This window comes from Gopherus evgoodei, chromosome 4 (genome assembly GCF_007399415.2).
Source record: "Gopherus evgoodei ecotype Sinaloan lineage chromosome 4, rGopEvg1_v1.p, whole genome shotgun sequence".
Taxonomy (NCBI): Eukaryota; Metazoa; Chordata; order Testudines; family Testudinidae; genus Gopherus; species Gopherus evgoodei.
In genome coordinates, this window is record NC_044325.1 from 44386599 (window position 1) to 44405042 (window position 18444).

Here is an 18444-nt window from a genome sequence, read left to right on the forward strand (position 1 = left end):
AAACTGGACAAATTGAGACTAGAACTAAGGTGCAAATTTTATAGGGAAGGGAATTAACCACTGGAACAACTTCTCTAGGGACATGCTGGATTCTCCATCATTTGAGCATATCTGCGCTTCAAGCTGGGGGTGTGATTCCTGGCCTAAGGAGACATCATCATGCTAGCTCTCATCAAGCTAGCATGCTAAAAATAGTATATAGCCATGAGAGTTTGAGTGGCGGGACATGCTAGCCGCCCTGAGACCCAGCATGCTAGCTTGATGGTAGCATGAGTATGCTGCCTCAAGCTGGGAATCATACCCCCAGCTCAAAGTGTAGGCATACCCATGGAATCTTTAAATCAAAATGAAATGTCATGTTAGAAGATATGCTCTAGCACAACCAGAAGTTCTACAGGAATTACTGGATGAATTCTGTGGCCTGTGTGATGCCAGAGGCCAGTCTAGACTACCACAGTGGGCCTTCTGGGCCTTGAAAGAAAACAAACAAACTTTGAAATTGTTGTAGAAAGCAGTCATCTGAGAGAGTGCCATGTGTACAAGCCACACAGTATCTTTGCTTCAGTCAGTTAAAGGATTCACCTACGACAAGACTGTTGGAGAACATATTATCCATCATTTCTTTATTTTTCCATCAGCTTCAATTATGATGAACCATGTCTAGTTTTCATATAATGGCAATTTCTTAAATATTTCACTATCTCTGCACTGGAAAATTGCCTGTTTATGCCAATGAGAATATCTGTCTAATCTATCAGCATTTCTAAAGCACTTGGATATTACAGTGCTAAATGCTGTGCAGTACATGGATTTAAAAAAACCCTGTGAGACTGATCAGTAAAATTCATCCATGTTTTGAGTTTTGTGATGCCATTGGGTTGGTGAAACTCTGCAAAATATTTTAAATATTTTAAAAGATCTGCTCTGTTTACTCAAACTTTTCAGAACATGTACCAGTGGTCAATGAGACTTTACCACTAAAATTAAAAAAAAACCAACCAAGATTTTGTTTCCCTTTTAGTTATAAGACTAAAGTCAGCTTTATCACAGGACCTTAGTTGTAAATCAGTTAATACCATAACCCTGCCTCTCTGTGCCACAACTTCTCCCATTTGTCCAGTCTCGCCTTTCTTATTATTATTATTATAATAGTTAATATTTATATTATGATAGCACCCAAAGGCCCCAAACTGGGATTGGGGTCCCATAGTCCTGAGTGTCATGGGCTAGGAATGGGAGCACAGACCCAGGTTCTGGGCAGGCTTGTACAGCCCAAGGTGAAGTCTGGGCCACCATGTCTTCACTTGTGGGGAAGGGAGAGGTACTGAGACTTGGCAGGGTGAGGAGGAGGAAGAAGTTGGGCAGCGGCTTCAGGCTAGGAAGGAGACTCCAGGGGGCCTAGATAAAAGGCCTGTTCTAGCTCCCCTGGGTTCTCTCTCTATTCCCCGACCCAGTCCCAGGCCCTGCAGCCGCTGCTCCAGCCCCTCTAGGCCTCACTCCCACCTTTGCCCTCACCCACAAGCATGCATGTGTCTATGTGGGAGCAGGGTCCCCACCATATTTCCACTGGAAACATGCACAGGCTACGTTTACTCCCTGCTTCTCCTACAATCAATAGTTTCAAAGACCCCTTGTCAAGGTGTTCAGATGACTTAAGGGGGCAGGTTATCATTCATCTTGGTGCCACCTGCTCCTGCCTCAACTTCACTATTTGGGGGCAGGTTATCCAGGCACTGGGACAACACTACAGATACAAGCAAGACAGGAAGAAAGCTGACCTTGTGTTGTAAGCTTCCAGGACAGCTTCTCCACTGGTGAAATACTGCTGCATCCCAGAAATAAGGTCCTACTGACAAATTAGCAGCTTGGCTTCTCTCTTCTCAGAAATGAGTCTTTTAACAGAGATGCAGCAGCTCGCAGATGAACAGGAAACCAGCAGCACAAACTCCCACTTGGTTGCATTTTAAGAGATGCCTATAAAACATCTTCTCATTTAAAAAAATGTGTTTGTACAATAACAAATCAGCAGCTATTCATATTTACCTAACATTTCAGCTGGGCTCAGAAAAAGGGAGACATCTGTGGCTTGGTATGGAGTATAAATAGTAGTGTGGCCCCCTACCACTCCTAACCTGCCAGGAGCATATCAGGTCTTTGAGGACTCCAGACAGGATCTCACACCATTAGAGATTCAGCTTTTTATTCCAATCAGGATGAGGGCCCAGATGTGCCAAACACCGCACAGACACACAAAGGGAGAGAATGTCCCTGCCCTATAGAACTTGCAATCTAAATCTGAAACAAGATACAAGATAAGTGTAACAATCAATCAAGGGGGACCACGGGGTGAGGGGGGAGTCAATTCATTCTGAAAGTGTTAATTTTATTAGAAAAGAAAAATAACTGTTCCTGACTGCTGCCCAGCCCAGGCAGCAATGGAGAGCTCAGATTCTGGACCCAAAGCGGAGGAGGGATAGCTCAGTGGTTTGAGCATTGGCCTGCTAAACCCAGGGTTGTGAGCTCCATCCTTGAGGGGGCCACTTAGGGATCTGGGGCAAAAATCTGCCTGGGGCAGGGGATTGGACTAGATGATCTCCCGAGATCCCTTCCAATCCTTATATTGTATATGCCAACATTGAAGAAGTAGTAGTTCAGGCGGTGCCTTATTCCCACAATGTGCTCTTAAACCTACCTATAGAGCACACAGTACTAAGCACCAAAAGACTAAACTCTTCCTAATTACCATTGCATTTTGCATAGAGAGCATTGTGAAGGGGTCACTTTTTTATAGGGGCCTCATCTACTTGTTGGAATTTTTAGTTTTTAGCATTAGACTTTGCGACAATAAAATTAAATGTATTTATTTTCCATCGTTATATTAGTGCTTTACAGGGCCCAGTTTTCAAAAGGCCTTCAAAACTAAACCTGTAAAATTCACAAGGGCATCTGTTTGCACAGACAAAAACAGCATTTGTGCTCACAATTACACATGTACGTGCAAGTGAACAGCTATGCATCCACAGTGTGTTACTGGAGAAACTAGTGTGTTTTAAGCATGCACTTCTAATAGGCCCATTTTAAAGCCTGGCCTTAAACGCTTATAGCACTGTGAGAGTAGCTGGATTTGTGGCTTGTCTCAGTAGTCAAGGTCCAGAACAGGAGGCCTGAGCTTCATAACCCAAATAGAAAAGCCTGGGGAGACTGAGTAGCCCTCATCTAGCCCTTCTCTCACCTTGAGCAACTCCAGTCCAACCCAGCTCCTTTTTCAGAAGCCGTGCTGCCATTGACCAAGTCTACCCTAGAACTATGCAGTAAGCAACCCTTGGGAAAGCAACATTAACTCCCAAGCAGAAATATGCAGCATCAACCAAGGAGGACAGCTGGTTTCTAGCCTCATCTACAAAACAACACAGAGGGAAGACCCAGTGAAGCTCCCCTGGTGTCCCAGGCAATCAGAGAGGGTACGCTATTCTGTTGACACCACCCCCATTCTTCCAGGCACTGAAGAGAAGGGGGCCATTCATCCCTTACTGTCTGTAAAGCAATTTGAAGATGAAGAGCTCAGTCAGTGCCTGAGGTTGGGCTACTGACACACACACTTAGCAGGGGATGAGAGCAGCAAAGACAAGGGCTGGAGCAGAATTAGGTGCTTACAAGTACTTGGGAAAACTCCCCACACCCTGCTATGCAGAGCTGCAAGTCTGTGAGAGCCCTCCCAGACGGACCTCTTGAAAGTTGCTACATTTTGGAAAGTTGGCTCACTGATACCTGATCCATGCAGCAGCCTCAGCAATGTCATTTTAAAGGAATGACACTTGCAGGGTGTGGTAACAGCGTGGAAAACACAATCCTGACTGCCCTGCCCCAGAGGTGGGAAGGGAGATGAGAGGGACCTTCACATACACAAAGATGCTCTCGCTACCCTGGCCGCCCCTCAAAGCCAACAGAAGCACCAGTCTTTCCCCCACCAAGAGGGAATAGAACAGGCATCCCTTCCCCATCCTACTCCAGCCCCCAAAGGATTATAGAAGTGGTACCTTCTTTCCACATAGCTGAATCCTTGGCTGTGAAGGTAAATTTTTTCAGCTGCCCCAAGACACTCCCATTTTACAGAAGATGTATGTATGGATAAGCAGCAAAAGAGCAGGAGATCAGTTTCTGAGTTTACACAGGTTAATAGCAATAAGGCAGCTGGCTACACTGGGGAAGAGGAAACCACATGACTCTGAGCTACTGTCTTCAACACAGACACAGGCAGTCACTAAATGCTAACCATGTGGGGGGAGAGGTTGCTTCCTGTGAACATTGATTCTGTGAATGTTCATGGCCTTCAAATTCTCTCCTACTGAGGCTCCCCTTCTTACGAGTGGAACCTCTTGTGCTCATCTGCCCTCCCTGAATCCTACTTCCCCTCCATGTGGCAAGGAGCCTTGGGCTGGGCTACAGCTAAAAGGAACATCTTTATGCTTCACCACAGAGATAGTAGTCATTCAAAATCAAGCGACCCTCCCTCACCTGCATGCAGGAAGCATGCTTCCAGAGAACGTAATGCTTGAAGCTACAGGGAATAAAGATTCTTCCAGGGATAGGTGTTCACTTGGCTGACATTGTGTCGTTCACAGCTAATTCAATATTACTCCATGACATGTGATTCAGCAAAGCAATACACCTTGGCCACTAGATGAAAACCCATCAAGTGACCGAATCCTCAATTTCAAACCTTCTGTGGGCCTGTGCAATGTGGAAGCAGGACATTTTTCATTGACTGAAGCCCATGGCTGCCATGTAACCTGCACGTGGGTACAGATAGCAGAGAATGCTGTAACATACCACCTTCATGCTTCTAAGCCATTCCTATAAATGGTTAACATGTAAGTAGAGGGGCCTTAGGATACATGTGCCCTCCAAATACCTTTGCAACGGCCAATGAAGATTCAGCCCACGCAGTTGAGGAGGGGAAGACACAGCGAGAGAAGTAGTACAGTATACTCAGCTTAAACTCATAGTCTGTGCATAACCATCACCCCATTCCCACTCTGGGGCGCTGTATTGTTTACACCGGTGCAGCACATCTATACTAAGAATTTTCATGGATACAGGTACACTGCTTTAACTATACCAGTATAAAAAAAATCCAGTGCAAAGATAAGGCTTTGCCCTAGGATTAATGTATTGCAACTCTGTAACAGCACATCACACGTGCACGTAATAAAGCTATTAGCATACGAAGTGATGGCCAATGTACTACTCTCCCAGAGATGTTAATAAGGGGAAAGGCAGCACTGTAGCATAGGAAAGCAGGGTTGGCACATGAAAGAGTTCAAGGACACAGAGAACATGGAAAGCACTTTGCTTAGCAGAAAGAGCAGAGGTGCTAAAGGAACTAGAAATAAAATAACTAGGTGATTCTACATAATCATGTCTTCCTGGCACTGTTCCCCTGATCCGTCTTCTCTTGTTTCTTCACTTTGTTTATTGTACCCTTTGGTTGTGTCTCCTCTTAAAATCAGAATGTAAGACCCTCAACCCCATCTTTTATTATGGCTTTGTGCAGTCCCCAGGGCAATAGGACCCCGATCCTGATATAAATGAATAAATAAATAAAAAAAACACGATGACATCAATCGTTGTGGCTTGTACCAATGGCCTCAATCACAAGGTGGGAATCTTTACAAATACAAAGGAATGAGCAGGGCCAGAACACAACACGGGATTGAGCAGTGTTTCTCATTCATTTCTTAACATATTATAACCATGGTGCAGTATTACGTGCTCTAGGAAACGCACTACTGCCAGCTCCAAACATGCAAATATCATGAGCTGCTGCCTGCCCCCAAAAAAATCACAATATTGTCATAAGATTTTTAAAAATAGATATTGGGTTTTGTTTTGTTGCCTTCTGATTTTGGGGCCTTTAAGATTCATGTTTTCTCTGCAACAATGAGTGCTAGCAACTTTTTAAAAAAAAACAAACAGATTTTCCCATAATCAATCACTTGTCTCCAGGAGCTGAGGCTTTAAATAAAATGTCCAATATTGCAATAACAAAGAACTGACAACACTGTACAGTGCAATACAGAGACATAATATATAGGGCAATTACATTGATTTTTAAAAAATGTATAGTGAGCAGCTGGTATGACAAATTACAAAAGCACTTTAATTTGGATTAAAGCACTCTCTGGTTTTTGAAGAGGATTCTGCAACAGTCAGGGTCTCTGCAAATAGCACATATAACCGTCCAATCTAGCTAAAGGCACTTGTGTGAGACCGGAGTGAGTTTCTTTATAACCCCAGGAGAACATTTGAAAATAAAGAGATTACAAGTTGACAGTGCATGTGCAGGGAATAGAGGAGAAAGGGGTGCAATGATCAGTGCACTGGCCTTTCAACTCTGAAGACAAGAATTCAGCTCTTGTGTTAGGTTGCAAATGAAAGTCAGCTGGGTGGAGAAGCACCTGGGGTGGTTGCAAGTCAAAACTGGGGCACACTGGCAGTGCTGTGCGAGAGCTAGGACCGAGATGCTTTCACAGCCAATTCATTTGCTACACCCTGCTCTCCGCTCCTCCCTTTATAAGCACTCACATTTCACCTGTGAAGCTTCTTCACAAAAACAGAGACAAGAAGCAAAGCCTGTAGCTGCCCAGGATGGCATATATCTAGGGAGAGCCAGTAGAGGAACAGCACTTTCTCTTCATTGACCTCAGCAAACAGGAGGATGGTTTTGGTACAAAATCCCCTAAAGTGATAAGAACAGCACTGTCACTTCAGTGCCAACTATTTCCTGAAGGATCAATAAGCCAAAGTAATCAATTCTCTCAGACAGTCTTTATTCCCCAGGAGATGCCTGAGCCCTTATTTGCTATCATTTAACCTCTTCAGAGAAACCACAGTTTCAGAGCCCCTCCTATGCCTGACTGAGGCTCTGACATCAGAAGGGATGAATACACTCCCAAAGTTCCTGCTGACATTTCATAAAAGGCAACATCGGGAGCAGCAGCTGGGGTAGGTGAGCATCACAGCAAGCCACAGCACCAGTGCCACTTTGGAAAGAAAGAGCCAGAATCAACGTTTATTGCCAGGCGGCAAGGGAGGAGGTGGGAAGGAAAAAAGAAGTCAGGCAGAGAGGAAAAAGAAAGTGTTCTGCACAGTACAAAATGGGATATGTTATGATAGGCAAAACACACTGGAGAACTCAGAGTATAACAATGCTGAGCATTTCTATGGGGATTTACACCTCCAAAGTCCTTGTTCATTCTTACAGACTTCCTGGGAGACAGGATAGTATTAATCCCATTTTATAGATGGGCAAACTAAAGCACAGAAGTGAAAGGACTTGACCCAGGCTGAACAGGGAGACAGTATCAGAGGTGTGATTAGAATTCAGGAGGTCCTGGTTAAGGGGACTGGACTATGGGAGCACACTCCAACAAGGGAGAAACTGGAAGGAAACCTGGGTATGAATCTGCTCTCCAAGAAGAGGAGCAAAAGTGCCACATAAAGCTACAAAGGAATGCAGCTAGAGTATAAAGGAGTTCAAGAGTCATGTGGATTCATATCTGGAGAAGGACAGGACTGAGGGTTTTGTTGACAAAGCAGAAAATGAGGATTACGATCAAACAAAAAGGGGAGGCTGGCTTGCTGAGCCAGGTAAATCTGTCCAGGCTATAAGGCTGGTGAAGTTCTTCTCACCATGAACATCACTCTCCTCTCCTGGCTTTGTGAGCATCACATGACTCCTCAGTGAAACACCTGGGCTGCAACTCTCAGCTGCTGGTCAAGTGGTGGAGGGAAGGGAAATGGCAGTGGTTCCCCTAATGAATGAAAATAAAGAGCCAATTAAGCTTCCCTCTGATACATGTGAGATTCAGACCCTGGTTAGGCATCTTCTGTTCTGCATCTAAAGGAGGAAGTTTAACCAAACAGGAGTGGTATCCCACTGAAAGGGGAAATTCCCAGTGGGACACTAAGGGCTTGTCTACATCAGAAAGTTGCAGCGCTGGTGAGGGAGTTACAGCGCTGCAACTTTGAAGGTGTACACATCTGCAGGGCACCACCAGCGCTGCAACTCCCTGTTTGCAGCGCTGGCCGTACTCCCGTTTTGTCTCGGGTGTAGAGGATCCAGCGCTGGTGATCCAGCGCTGGTAATCCAATGTAGACACTTACCAGCGCTTTTCTTGACCTCCGTGGAAGGAGGAAGCCTCTGGTAATCAAGCTGGTCTCCTTTCCTGGTTTGCTCTCTCGTTCCCGGAACCCCGAGCAAGCAGGTCTCTTTCCCTGCGGTTTGCTGGGTGGCTCCGGGAACGTGAGAGCAAACCGCGGCGAAGCTGGTCTCCTTTCCGGCACCCCGAGCAAGCAGGTCTCCTTCCCTGCGGTTTGCTGGGTGGCTCCGGGAACTCGAGAGCAAACCGCGGCGAAGCTGGTCTCCTTTCCCGGTTTGCTCTCTCGTTCCCGGCACCCCGAGCAAGCAGGTCTCCTTCCCTGCGGTTTGCTGGGTGGCTCCGGGAACGCGAGAGCAAACCGCGGCGAAGCTGGTCTCCTTTCCCGGTTTGCTCTCTCGTTCCCGGAACCCCGAGCAAGCAGGTCTCCTTCCCTGCGGTTTGCTGGGTGGCTCCGGGAACGCGAGAGCAAACCGCGGCGAAGCTGGTCTCCTTTCCCGGTTTGCTCTCGCGTTCCCGGAACCCCCCTTGAAGCCGCCCAACAGCGCTGCAGTGTGGCCACATCTAACACCACTTGCAGCGCTGGTTGCTGTAAGTGTGGCCACTCTGCAGCGCTGGCCCTATACAGCTGTACTAATACAGCTGTAACAACCAGCGCTGCAAAATTTTAGATGTAGACATGAGTGCTTTCATCTAGATCTTGAGATTTCAGACTGTTAAATTGTGACATTTTCCCAATTGTTATTGCTCCCTCTTAATCCTGTGCAGTTGGATTCATGGCAATACAGTACTTGGCTTTACAGGCAGAGAGATAAAAACCAGTCCCAATAATTTTTCTTAAAATAGTCTGTAACATATATGGCATACATACCTTGAGACTGTGTGTTCTGTAAAGGTTTAAGTGGAGCTGCATATGTATTTTGTGAAACATTCAGGGTGGAAAGCAATACATATTCCTAAATTCTTCACAAAATGTACACATGCACAGCTCCACTGAAATGTTGCAACCTCTGGTACAGGGCAGAAAGCCATCCACAGAGTGCTGTACACAGCAGTGGAGGGAGAAAGGGAGGGAAAATTTTGGCTAAAGGACACCACGGTAAACCCCTGCATTTACAGAAACTGCCAGGCAGGGATTAAAATGGATTGAAACAGGAGGAGAAGCTCTTCCTGCACCAGACAAGAAGCAAGGGTGCTGTGATAGGGAGAACAAAAGAAAATTTAAGACTTTACTGCAGTTTGGCCACAGAAATCAGCCTTAGAGCTGTGAAAGGAATACTTTGTAGTAGCTCTGCCCTGGGTGCCAATACTATGGCAGGCCCAGGAGAAGGCAAAGAGAATGATTATTATATATGTTCAGAATACACACACGTATCAATGCAGCGTTTAGATGAATCTCAATATTTATTGTTACTTATGGTAAGTACTGACATGGGCTTCACCTTAGTAAATACTTACTTACCTCTTGGATTAATAAAGCTTGAGGTTCATCTTAACAAAAACCATTTGGACAAATTGTTGACCTCAGTGGAGTTGTGCATGAGGTCTGAGAGTTATACCAGGGATGAACACAGCTTGATATCTATCTGCTTGTCATATGATGAATGTTTAGATAATAAAGTTTTTCATCTACCTATCTCAGATTATGGATCAGCATCATTATCCCTATTTTACAGTGATGGAAACTGAGGCACAGGGAGGGGACATGATTTGGTAGTCAGAGCCAGGAAGCACACCTGCTACTAAAAGACCCCTGCAGAAGGGAGCAGAGAGAGACTTTCACAGCACGAGCTCATTTCTTATACTTCAGTCTTTGCAGGTTTGGTTTTTACACCCAACCTAGACCAGTGCCCTTCTGTCCTATTTTCCAACATACCAACACTTAGCAAAACAGGGTTGGGTCCTACCCCAATGAAGTCAATCAAAACACCTACTGTCTTCAGTGAGACAAGGCTCTATCTAAGCATTTGTACTGAACCCATCACCAAAGCATTGATTTCTCCCTGAGGCAGCGATTCTGATTTCTTAACTATACTATTTGACCCAAGACTCCTGCTAACCTGAAGAGTCAAATATGGCCCACTAACAAATCTGCCTGGAGAGGTAGCACAATTTAAGAGTTGACCAATCCATGTTTTTAAAAAACAAAGAGTTGATGAAGAGACAAATGGGACCAAAACTAATCCATTAAAACATTCAATCGAGTCTTCTAGAAACTGATAAAAGTACAGCTTTGCCCCTTCTCATAAACACATGGCCCCCACCCAACTATATGTTAGAGGAGAATTTATTTGGAGTTCTATTAGGCCTCTGCATGCACTCCATACATCTTGCCTACCTACAGGAGAGCTGTTCTGAAGCATCACTTGACTTTGTTTTAAATAGCTCGCTACAGTTTCCATTTTAGCTTTGTGAGATGATTATTTTTTTCTTACAGAATTGAAGTTGTACAGCAGTTGAAAATGCTGATGGCTTAACTGATTTCATTTTTTTTTTCCATAGCAGCCCTAAGGGGTTTTAACTCTTTCTGTGGCACTGAAATCCTGCTTTGGAGTTCAATGTTTAACTCGCGCTGGGAGACTCATAAATATTCGGAGTCACTCTCTCCCTCTCTGTTTGATTAGGAAATGAGCCTTTAACTCAATGTAATCCCCAAGCCATTAACAAAAAAGCCCTCAACAGCTCCACTATTAGAATTTCACTCCTAACCCACAGAGGATTGAATTAGATTAACATAACTACCCGCAATCTGAGTTTATTTTCTGTGCCAGATAGAAATGTGTTTTCAGGAAAGAAAAAGAGAGTGAGCCAGAGAGCAAGCATGAGCATAATGAAATGTAAAAATAGAGGGATCAGAAATAGCGGGACAGATGCACAGGTGAAGAGAGAAAAGGGGAGAGAGAGAGAGAGCGAGCTACATAATAATTATTAACTGGCTGCTGATTTTTGGGCATAGGGTTATTAGGAAGGACCCTAACAGCACAGAATTGTTTTAGTAAGGACAGTGTTTCCCCCCAGGTGTTTATTCCCAATTTGCAGAGATTTACAGGTATACACCTGGTATGCTGCATTTCAGACACCTGTACAGCCCATTTGGCACAGGTTTTATTCAAAATTTCCAGGAAGTATTATACACAACAACAACAAAAAATAGAATGTATGTGTCAATTACTTTGCAGTCAAATGAACAGAAAAGGGTGTAATGAACAAGATTTTTCATTCCTCAAAAATCACAAACAGGCCCTGACAAAGTTCATTTAAGGAATCAGTTTGGAGGAGACGAGGTTAATGGGTGCTTAGTCCACATAACCTTAATTGTTAGTGAAGCAGAAACTAAATAATAACAGGCTGCATTCTTCCACACAATGCATCAAAGATTTTTCCAATCAATCACTTATCTAACCATGCATACAGATAAAAGAGAAAGATGTCCCATAATCTATTGATCTATAAGCTATACGCAGCAGGCACTTGATCATTTTTCCAAATGCAAGAATAAAACAAAGAATCTGCAGATTACACAAGAAAAGATCCACTGTAGCAAAAAAGGGGGTAAAGTCCACCAGATTCATGGATACAGCCAAGAAATATTCCAAAAATCCTTAAGACTAAAAAGATAGAGGGTTTATTGGGAATACTTCCTCAGGAATGTTGGGATCTCTGCATAAATGTTTAATCATGGATATTTGCAGTCATGTCTGAATGTAGGCGAGTTGATTTTTGCTGTGCACATGGTGGAGAAAGAGGTTGCTTTTTTAATTTTAAATTTTTAAGAGGATCTAAAACTAGTTGTAGAGTACCTTCTTTGTTTAACCAAAACAATCAACAATTTTGAGTTCTTCAGTACATTTTAGGATAACCTGCTCTCTCATTTGAATAATTCAACTATAACAGGAAATAAACAGAGAAACAATACATGTAATATTGTGCCAAACAAATGTTAAAACAATAAATCAAAGAGCAACAGAAAGTGAAAAAATCTTACCAGTCAAAACTGAGTTTTCTATACTGAGCATTGTCATGCTGAGAATTCTATTTGATTTGCTATTTTGGAGGAAGCTCTGAGTTACAATTATCATTTTAAACATTACTAACCTATGGAAAATCAACATGTTTATCAATGTCCTTCTTGCTGTGCCTCTACAATTCCAGTTTGTTAACTTCAGTCATTACATGGATGATTAAAAAACATTGCATATAACAATTTGGAATAAGTTCCAAAAGAAAACAAAAATACACTCGCAAGTCAAAGACTTTGAGAATGGTAAAATTTGCACCGAATAAAAAGCCACATACTACTATATAATGTATATTTATAAGATGAGATCTGGCCTGTTCGTCACCTTCCTTCAGTCAATCCCGCCACAACAATCTTCATTTATTGATTAGTACTTGATATTTGAATCAAAAGGCAGCTTTCCCGTTGTTCCGTTCATATTTTCATTAGATGTTGTTCAGTCCAAATTATTTCAAACCAAAATAATTTGTGTTCTCTTTGTTGCTTTCAAAATGTTAAAATATTTGCAGTAAAAAAAAGTTGCCAGAGTGTACTTTGGGAAAATGTGCCACACATGGAAAAACAAAAACAAAAATTGTAAACTTGATTTTTTTTTCCCTGTGAGACATTATAAATGCAAGAAATTTCAAAGAATCCACATATATTTGTAATAAAGATTGTTCTATCCCTTAAAAAAATTATTAAAAGTAAACAGTCAAAAAACCCAAGTCTTTGAGCTCAAAATAAGAAACAAGACAAACAACTGCAATTATTTCCGTTTTTGACCAAAGAAATGTTTACATAATGAATAAAAACTAGTTTGATTCATCATTAAACCTTTGTAATTAGAGCATCTCCTACTTTTTCCTTTAACAAAAACCACACCAAAATACACACCATTGTACAAGTTATATTTTGCATTTTAGATACCTTAAAGCAAACACCTCACACAACCGAGTTCCTCCTTTGATTGTCATTATGCTGACTTCTCAAAATCCTGCACCCCTCTATTGTCACTGCAGAGGCTTTAGAAATTAAGTTGTTCGGGGACCTTTAAAACTAGACAAACATCAGATGCTCGATGCTCAACGCCTTTGGTAAAACAAAATTTCATCTTCATGTGTGTGCTAGAGAAGGTGTGAGCCAAAGCTAGGGGTTTTGGGGGGTGGCTGGGAAAATGGTTGTTTGGTTCTTTTAGTAACTGGTTGCTGAAGTTTCCAGATATGCACTTTTTATACCAGCAGTGGGGAAATATCACCTGTCCTTGGTAAGCCCTTAAAGCAGAGTTTCATTATACAGTGGCCTTTTCAGAACACCAGCAAAGCTGACTATTTCCATTCCCAAAACAATCCCATTCTGCTCAAACTTTCATTTGTTTGCTTTAAGAAAACAAAAACAATACCCAAATAGCAAAAATGACTGATTTACATGAAGTTCTGAAATCATCTTGCCTGCTTGTGGGTCACTCTGACCTTCCTTTGACAGTGTGAAAACAGGAAAAAAAAATATTTTAACTACATTGAGATGCTGCCATAATTTTAAGCCCAGATAAAAGGACTAGTTCAGGGAGACATTTGGATCCAAAATACAATAAAAGGTAGAAGTTAAGTACTTACATGCTGCAGGTTGAGAGATGAAGCTCAGAGCTGAAGCAGAATTTCCCTTGCCCTCAGGTGTTTCTAATTGCTGATTAAATATCTTTTGGTTCTGCCTGCACCAGCCAACAGTCCCCTCTGCGTCTCTGCCTCTCTTTGTGACTAGGACACAGTACTCCGAGTCCCAACCTATAAATAGATCCCAGCTCTGTGATTGATATAACAGGCAGCTGACAAAAAAAAAAAAACAACCCCACCACACACACTATAGGTCTTAAGGAAAGCAGCAAGAGCTGGGCTTTTACCTCTGCACTGCACCCAGGCAGGAGTCCCCCACAGTCACCACTTCCCCCCAGCAGCATTACAGCAACTTTGGGCATGTAAGCAAGTGAACAAAATTCACTGCACCAAAAGAAGAAAAGGAAAAGTACAGATGCTGCTTTGGATTTGACTCTTTTACACCCTGAAGTTTAAAAAAAAAAAAAAAGTGTGAGCTGAGTACAGTTTTGAATTGTGTTTTATTCCAAACTCTTTCCATGAAACTTTGCATTCCTGCTACAGAATAAACTGGGACTGACACCTGGGTTAGTAATGGCAAGGTCAGCCAGCTTCCTGAGGGACTCTGCAAAGAGTTCAGGGATTGAGAATGAAGTTACTGTTCTCCATGAACCATTTGATCAGGACACTCCCTGATAGCTAGCACCAGGATAGTGACAAAATTCCCACTTTTAAAGGAACCCCCAGACCAAGGAATTCCCAGTTGGCTAATGTTAGCTCAGAGTAACAAGTTACTAAACTTTGGGGGATTTCTACAGGGGTTTGCTCAAGTCCTTGAATAATTGGAAAAACCTCCCAGTGATAATGTTTGTAGCTATGGAATTGTCTTCCAAGGAATGGGGTGAGCCCTGTTCTTTGGGACATGTATGCGTGACTGGATAAAGCCCTTGAGGATGAACTGTAGCAAGCAATCCTGCCTGGCCCCCATTGGTAAGTGTGAGGATGGTCTAGATGGGACTTTACCGGGCTTTTCTCTCTTACACTTCTATGATATCTTCTACTAGCTCCCAAATCAGTCTCAATAGCAGATCAGTTGAAGTCTCGAGCATCTGTAGGAAGTGGCTGTTAGCACTATTCTCCAAGCCTTCTCTGACTCCCAGATGCTTAACATCATTACTGACCTCCATGAGGGATACGTAGCGCTCCATACCGACTGGACTCAAAGGTACGGCCCGATGAGTTGCAACTGCAGCTGGGTATAGGGGGATACAGAGAGTATGCCCTCAGCTTTTCCTTCTAATGGCCTTCTCTACATTAGACATTTTAGGGGTCTCTCGCAGTATGGTAACTAGGACCAGTTCAGCTCTAGTGGTGCAAACAAGGTACCAGCACTCAAGCTTTTACTACCATGTCATCTAGATTTCCTCTGAGCAGGGTTAGGCAACATGATGTTCAAAAACTAGTATCCCACCTACACTACTGCTACTATATCCATAGAGTTGCACCAGTGCTAGTGCAGTGGTGGGAGATGTCCCCAAATAAGCCTAGGAGAGACACACCAGCATGGCCCAGGTTTCAGGTTACATCAAGTATCAGAGAGGTAGCCGTGTTAGTCAGGATCTGTAAAAGCTGCAAAGAATCCTGCGGCACCTTATAGACTAACAGACGTTTTGGAGCATGAGCTTTCGTGGGTGAATACCCACTTCGTCAGATGCAGGTTACATCAAGTAATTATTCACGTAAATAACTGAAAGCAGTTTCCCTACTTTAAGGCCAAATCCTTCAGTGCTGACACAGGCAATGCGTTCTTTGGAGTCAATGGGCCTTTTCCCTAAGTAAAGAGGGCAGAATTTAGCCTTCATGTTTTTCATGAAATAAGAATTATATGTCATGTCATTTCCTTAATATTCTAATTCTTGCAGCATGGTCTAGTAGACGAAACAGTGGACTGGGTACAGGACACCTGGGTTCTGTTCTTAGTTGTGCCACTGTTTTGTGTGATTTTGAGCTAGTTGACCTCTGTGCTTCAGTTTTCCCATCCATAAGGCAGAGATAATGATGCTTAACCTCCATTGTAAAGCACTTTGGTATCTACAGATGAAAAGCGCTATACTTAGCATTATAATCATTCTATGATAAATAAACAATGTGCCAGATGCAGCCCTAGTATAGTGCCATTGACTTCAATGGAGATGCACCCATGCCTTTCAGCTGAATTTGGCCCTTTGATTTTTGCTGAGACGAACACCAAGTCAATATCTAACTGAAGGGAAAACAAATTTCAGCAAAAACACAGCCATGTTTTCATGAATGTGCTCTAATTTTGGCTGCCTAAAGGGAGAGACCTGGGGGTCAGATTTTGAGAGATGTTGAGTATTTGGCTCCCACTTACTGTCACAGAGGTGCCACCCCAACCCACCCCATCATGGGTGGAAGTGGTACTGTGGCAGCCTTTCCTCAGTTTCCCCAGAGTCTTCTCTGGCCCACTCTGGCCATAGGAGTGACCTGGCCTCCAGCCAATCCATCTAACAGAATCCAACCCCTTCCAGGCTCTCAGAGCCCTTCATTTGAAGTCCAACAGAAAATAACAAAACAACTGAATCTTCAGCCCAGCTGGGCTCAGCTGCTAGCCTCCTTCTTTTCAGGCTAATCCCAATTGCAAACTGTACCAACATTGACCAAATTTCTGGCTTTCACTCTCTCCGCCCCCGGGTTGGCACACATTTTCCCTTCTCGGGGTTTCAGACAGGCTACAGTCTCTGATCAGCTCCTGTCTCCACCGAGGCTCCTTGCCCACCTCAGAATAGTGTGTCTGGTCTGCTTCCCCACCAATCCCCCACTTCCAGGCTGCCTTCCTCTTAAGTCCAACCCTGCACAGATATAACAGGGCAGGACTAACTGAACTAGGCTAACTGGCCCCAAGTCTATCCTTAAAGGGGGCAGGCCACCCTATTACAGACTTCAGCTGGAATTTTTAGTGCTGAATACTTCTGAAAATCAGGCCAAGGTGCATCGAAGAGGCTCCCAAACACTAAGGCACTCAAATCCAGCAGCCATTTTTGAAAAGTTTGACCTTAATATATGTATAGTTATATACATTCTGAACCGAATAAATATAAATGCCACCAACTTGTTCCTTGCCTTTCCATATCTCTTATCTCCAAACTCTTTACAAACATTATTTAATTAAGCCCCATGCAAGGTAGGCCAGTATTATTATCCCCATATTGTGTTAGGGAGGGGGAATCCGAGACACAGAGATATCAAGATATTTGCCCACAATATCTCAGCAACACAGTGGCACAGCCTTGAACAGAGCCCAGAATTCTTTGAATCTTATAGATTCATAGACTCTAGGACTGGAAGGGACCTCGAGAGGTCATCGAGTCCAGTCCCCTGCCCTCGTGGCAGGACCAAGTACTGTCTAGACCTCCCTGATAGACATTTATCTAACCTACTCTTAAATATCTCCAGAGATGGAGATTCCACAACCTCCCTAGGCAATTTATTCCAGTGTTTAACTACCCTGACAGTTAGGAACTTTTTCCTAATGTCCAACCTAAATCTCCCTTGCTGCAGTTTAAGCCCATTGCTTCTTGTTCTATCATTAGAGGCTAAGGTGAACAAGTTTTCTCCCTCCTCCTGATGACACCCTTTTAGATACTTGAAAACTGCTGCTATGTCCCCTCTCAGTCTTCTCTTTTCCAAACTAAATAAACCCAATTCTTTCCGCCTTCCTTCATAGGTCATGTTCTCAAGACCTTTAATCATTCTTGTTGCTCTTCTCTGGACCCTCTCCAATTTCTCCACATCTTTCTTGAAATGCGGTGCCCAGAACTGGACACAATACTCCAGTTGAGGCCTAACCAGTGCAGAGTAGAGCGGAAGAATGACTTCTCGTGTCTTGTTTACAACGCACCTGTTAATGCATCCCAGAATCACGTTTTCTTTTTTTGCAACAGTATCACACTGTTGACTCATATTTAGCTTGTGGTCCACTATGACCCCTAGATCTCTTTCTGCCATACTCCTTCCTAGACAGTCTCTTCCCATTCTGTATGTGTGAAACTGATTGTTCCTTCCTAAGTGGAGCACTTTGCATTTGTCTTTATTGAACTTCATCCGGTTTACCTCAGACCATTTTTCCAATTTGTCCAGATCATTTTGAATTTTGACCCTGTCCTCCAAAGCAGTTGCAATCCCTCCCAGTTTGGTATCATCTGCAAACTTAATAAGCATACCTTCTATGCCAACATCTAAGTCATTGATGAAGATATTGAACAGAGCCGGTCCCAAAACAGACCCCTGCGGAATCCCACTTGTTATACCTTTCCACCAGGATTGGGAGCCATTAATAACTACTCTCTGAGTACGGTTATCCAGCCAGTTATGCACCCACCTTATAGCAGCCCCATCTAAATTGTATTTGCCTAGTTTATCGATAAGGATATCATGCGAGACCGTATCAAATGCCTTACTAAAGTCTAGGTATACCACATCCACCACTTCTCCCTTATCTACAAGACTCATTATCCTATCAAAGATATCCTATCCTCTTTTACTAGAGCACATGAATTTAGTTATTACACTTTGGGAGAAAGAGAAGTCAGAGGTCCAGAAAAGACACTCTCCTTAGCCTGAAGCTGATTCTTTACATAGAACTCTCATGGCCCTGACTCAGTCAACTCCTATGTGG

General features: G+C 43.3%; 1 protein-coding gene across 2 annotated transcripts in view; it reads right to left on the reverse strand.

Annotated features, from left to right (window-relative positions):
- The window catches only part of ESRRB (estrogen related receptor beta), a 179230-nt gene extending 165294 nt beyond the window's left edge, over positions 1-13936 (reverse strand). For both annotated transcript variants that reach the window (XM_030559094.1, XM_030559093.1), the window contains exon 1: positions 13773-13936. Coding sequence is in view for 1 of the 2 variants with exons in the window: in XM_030559093.1 (XP_030414953.1) it covers positions 13773-13774 (2 nt within the window). In the remaining variant the exon portion in view is untranslated. The remainder of the gene's footprint in view (positions 1-13772) is intronic.
- Positions 13937-18444: the final 4508 nt, after the last annotated feature.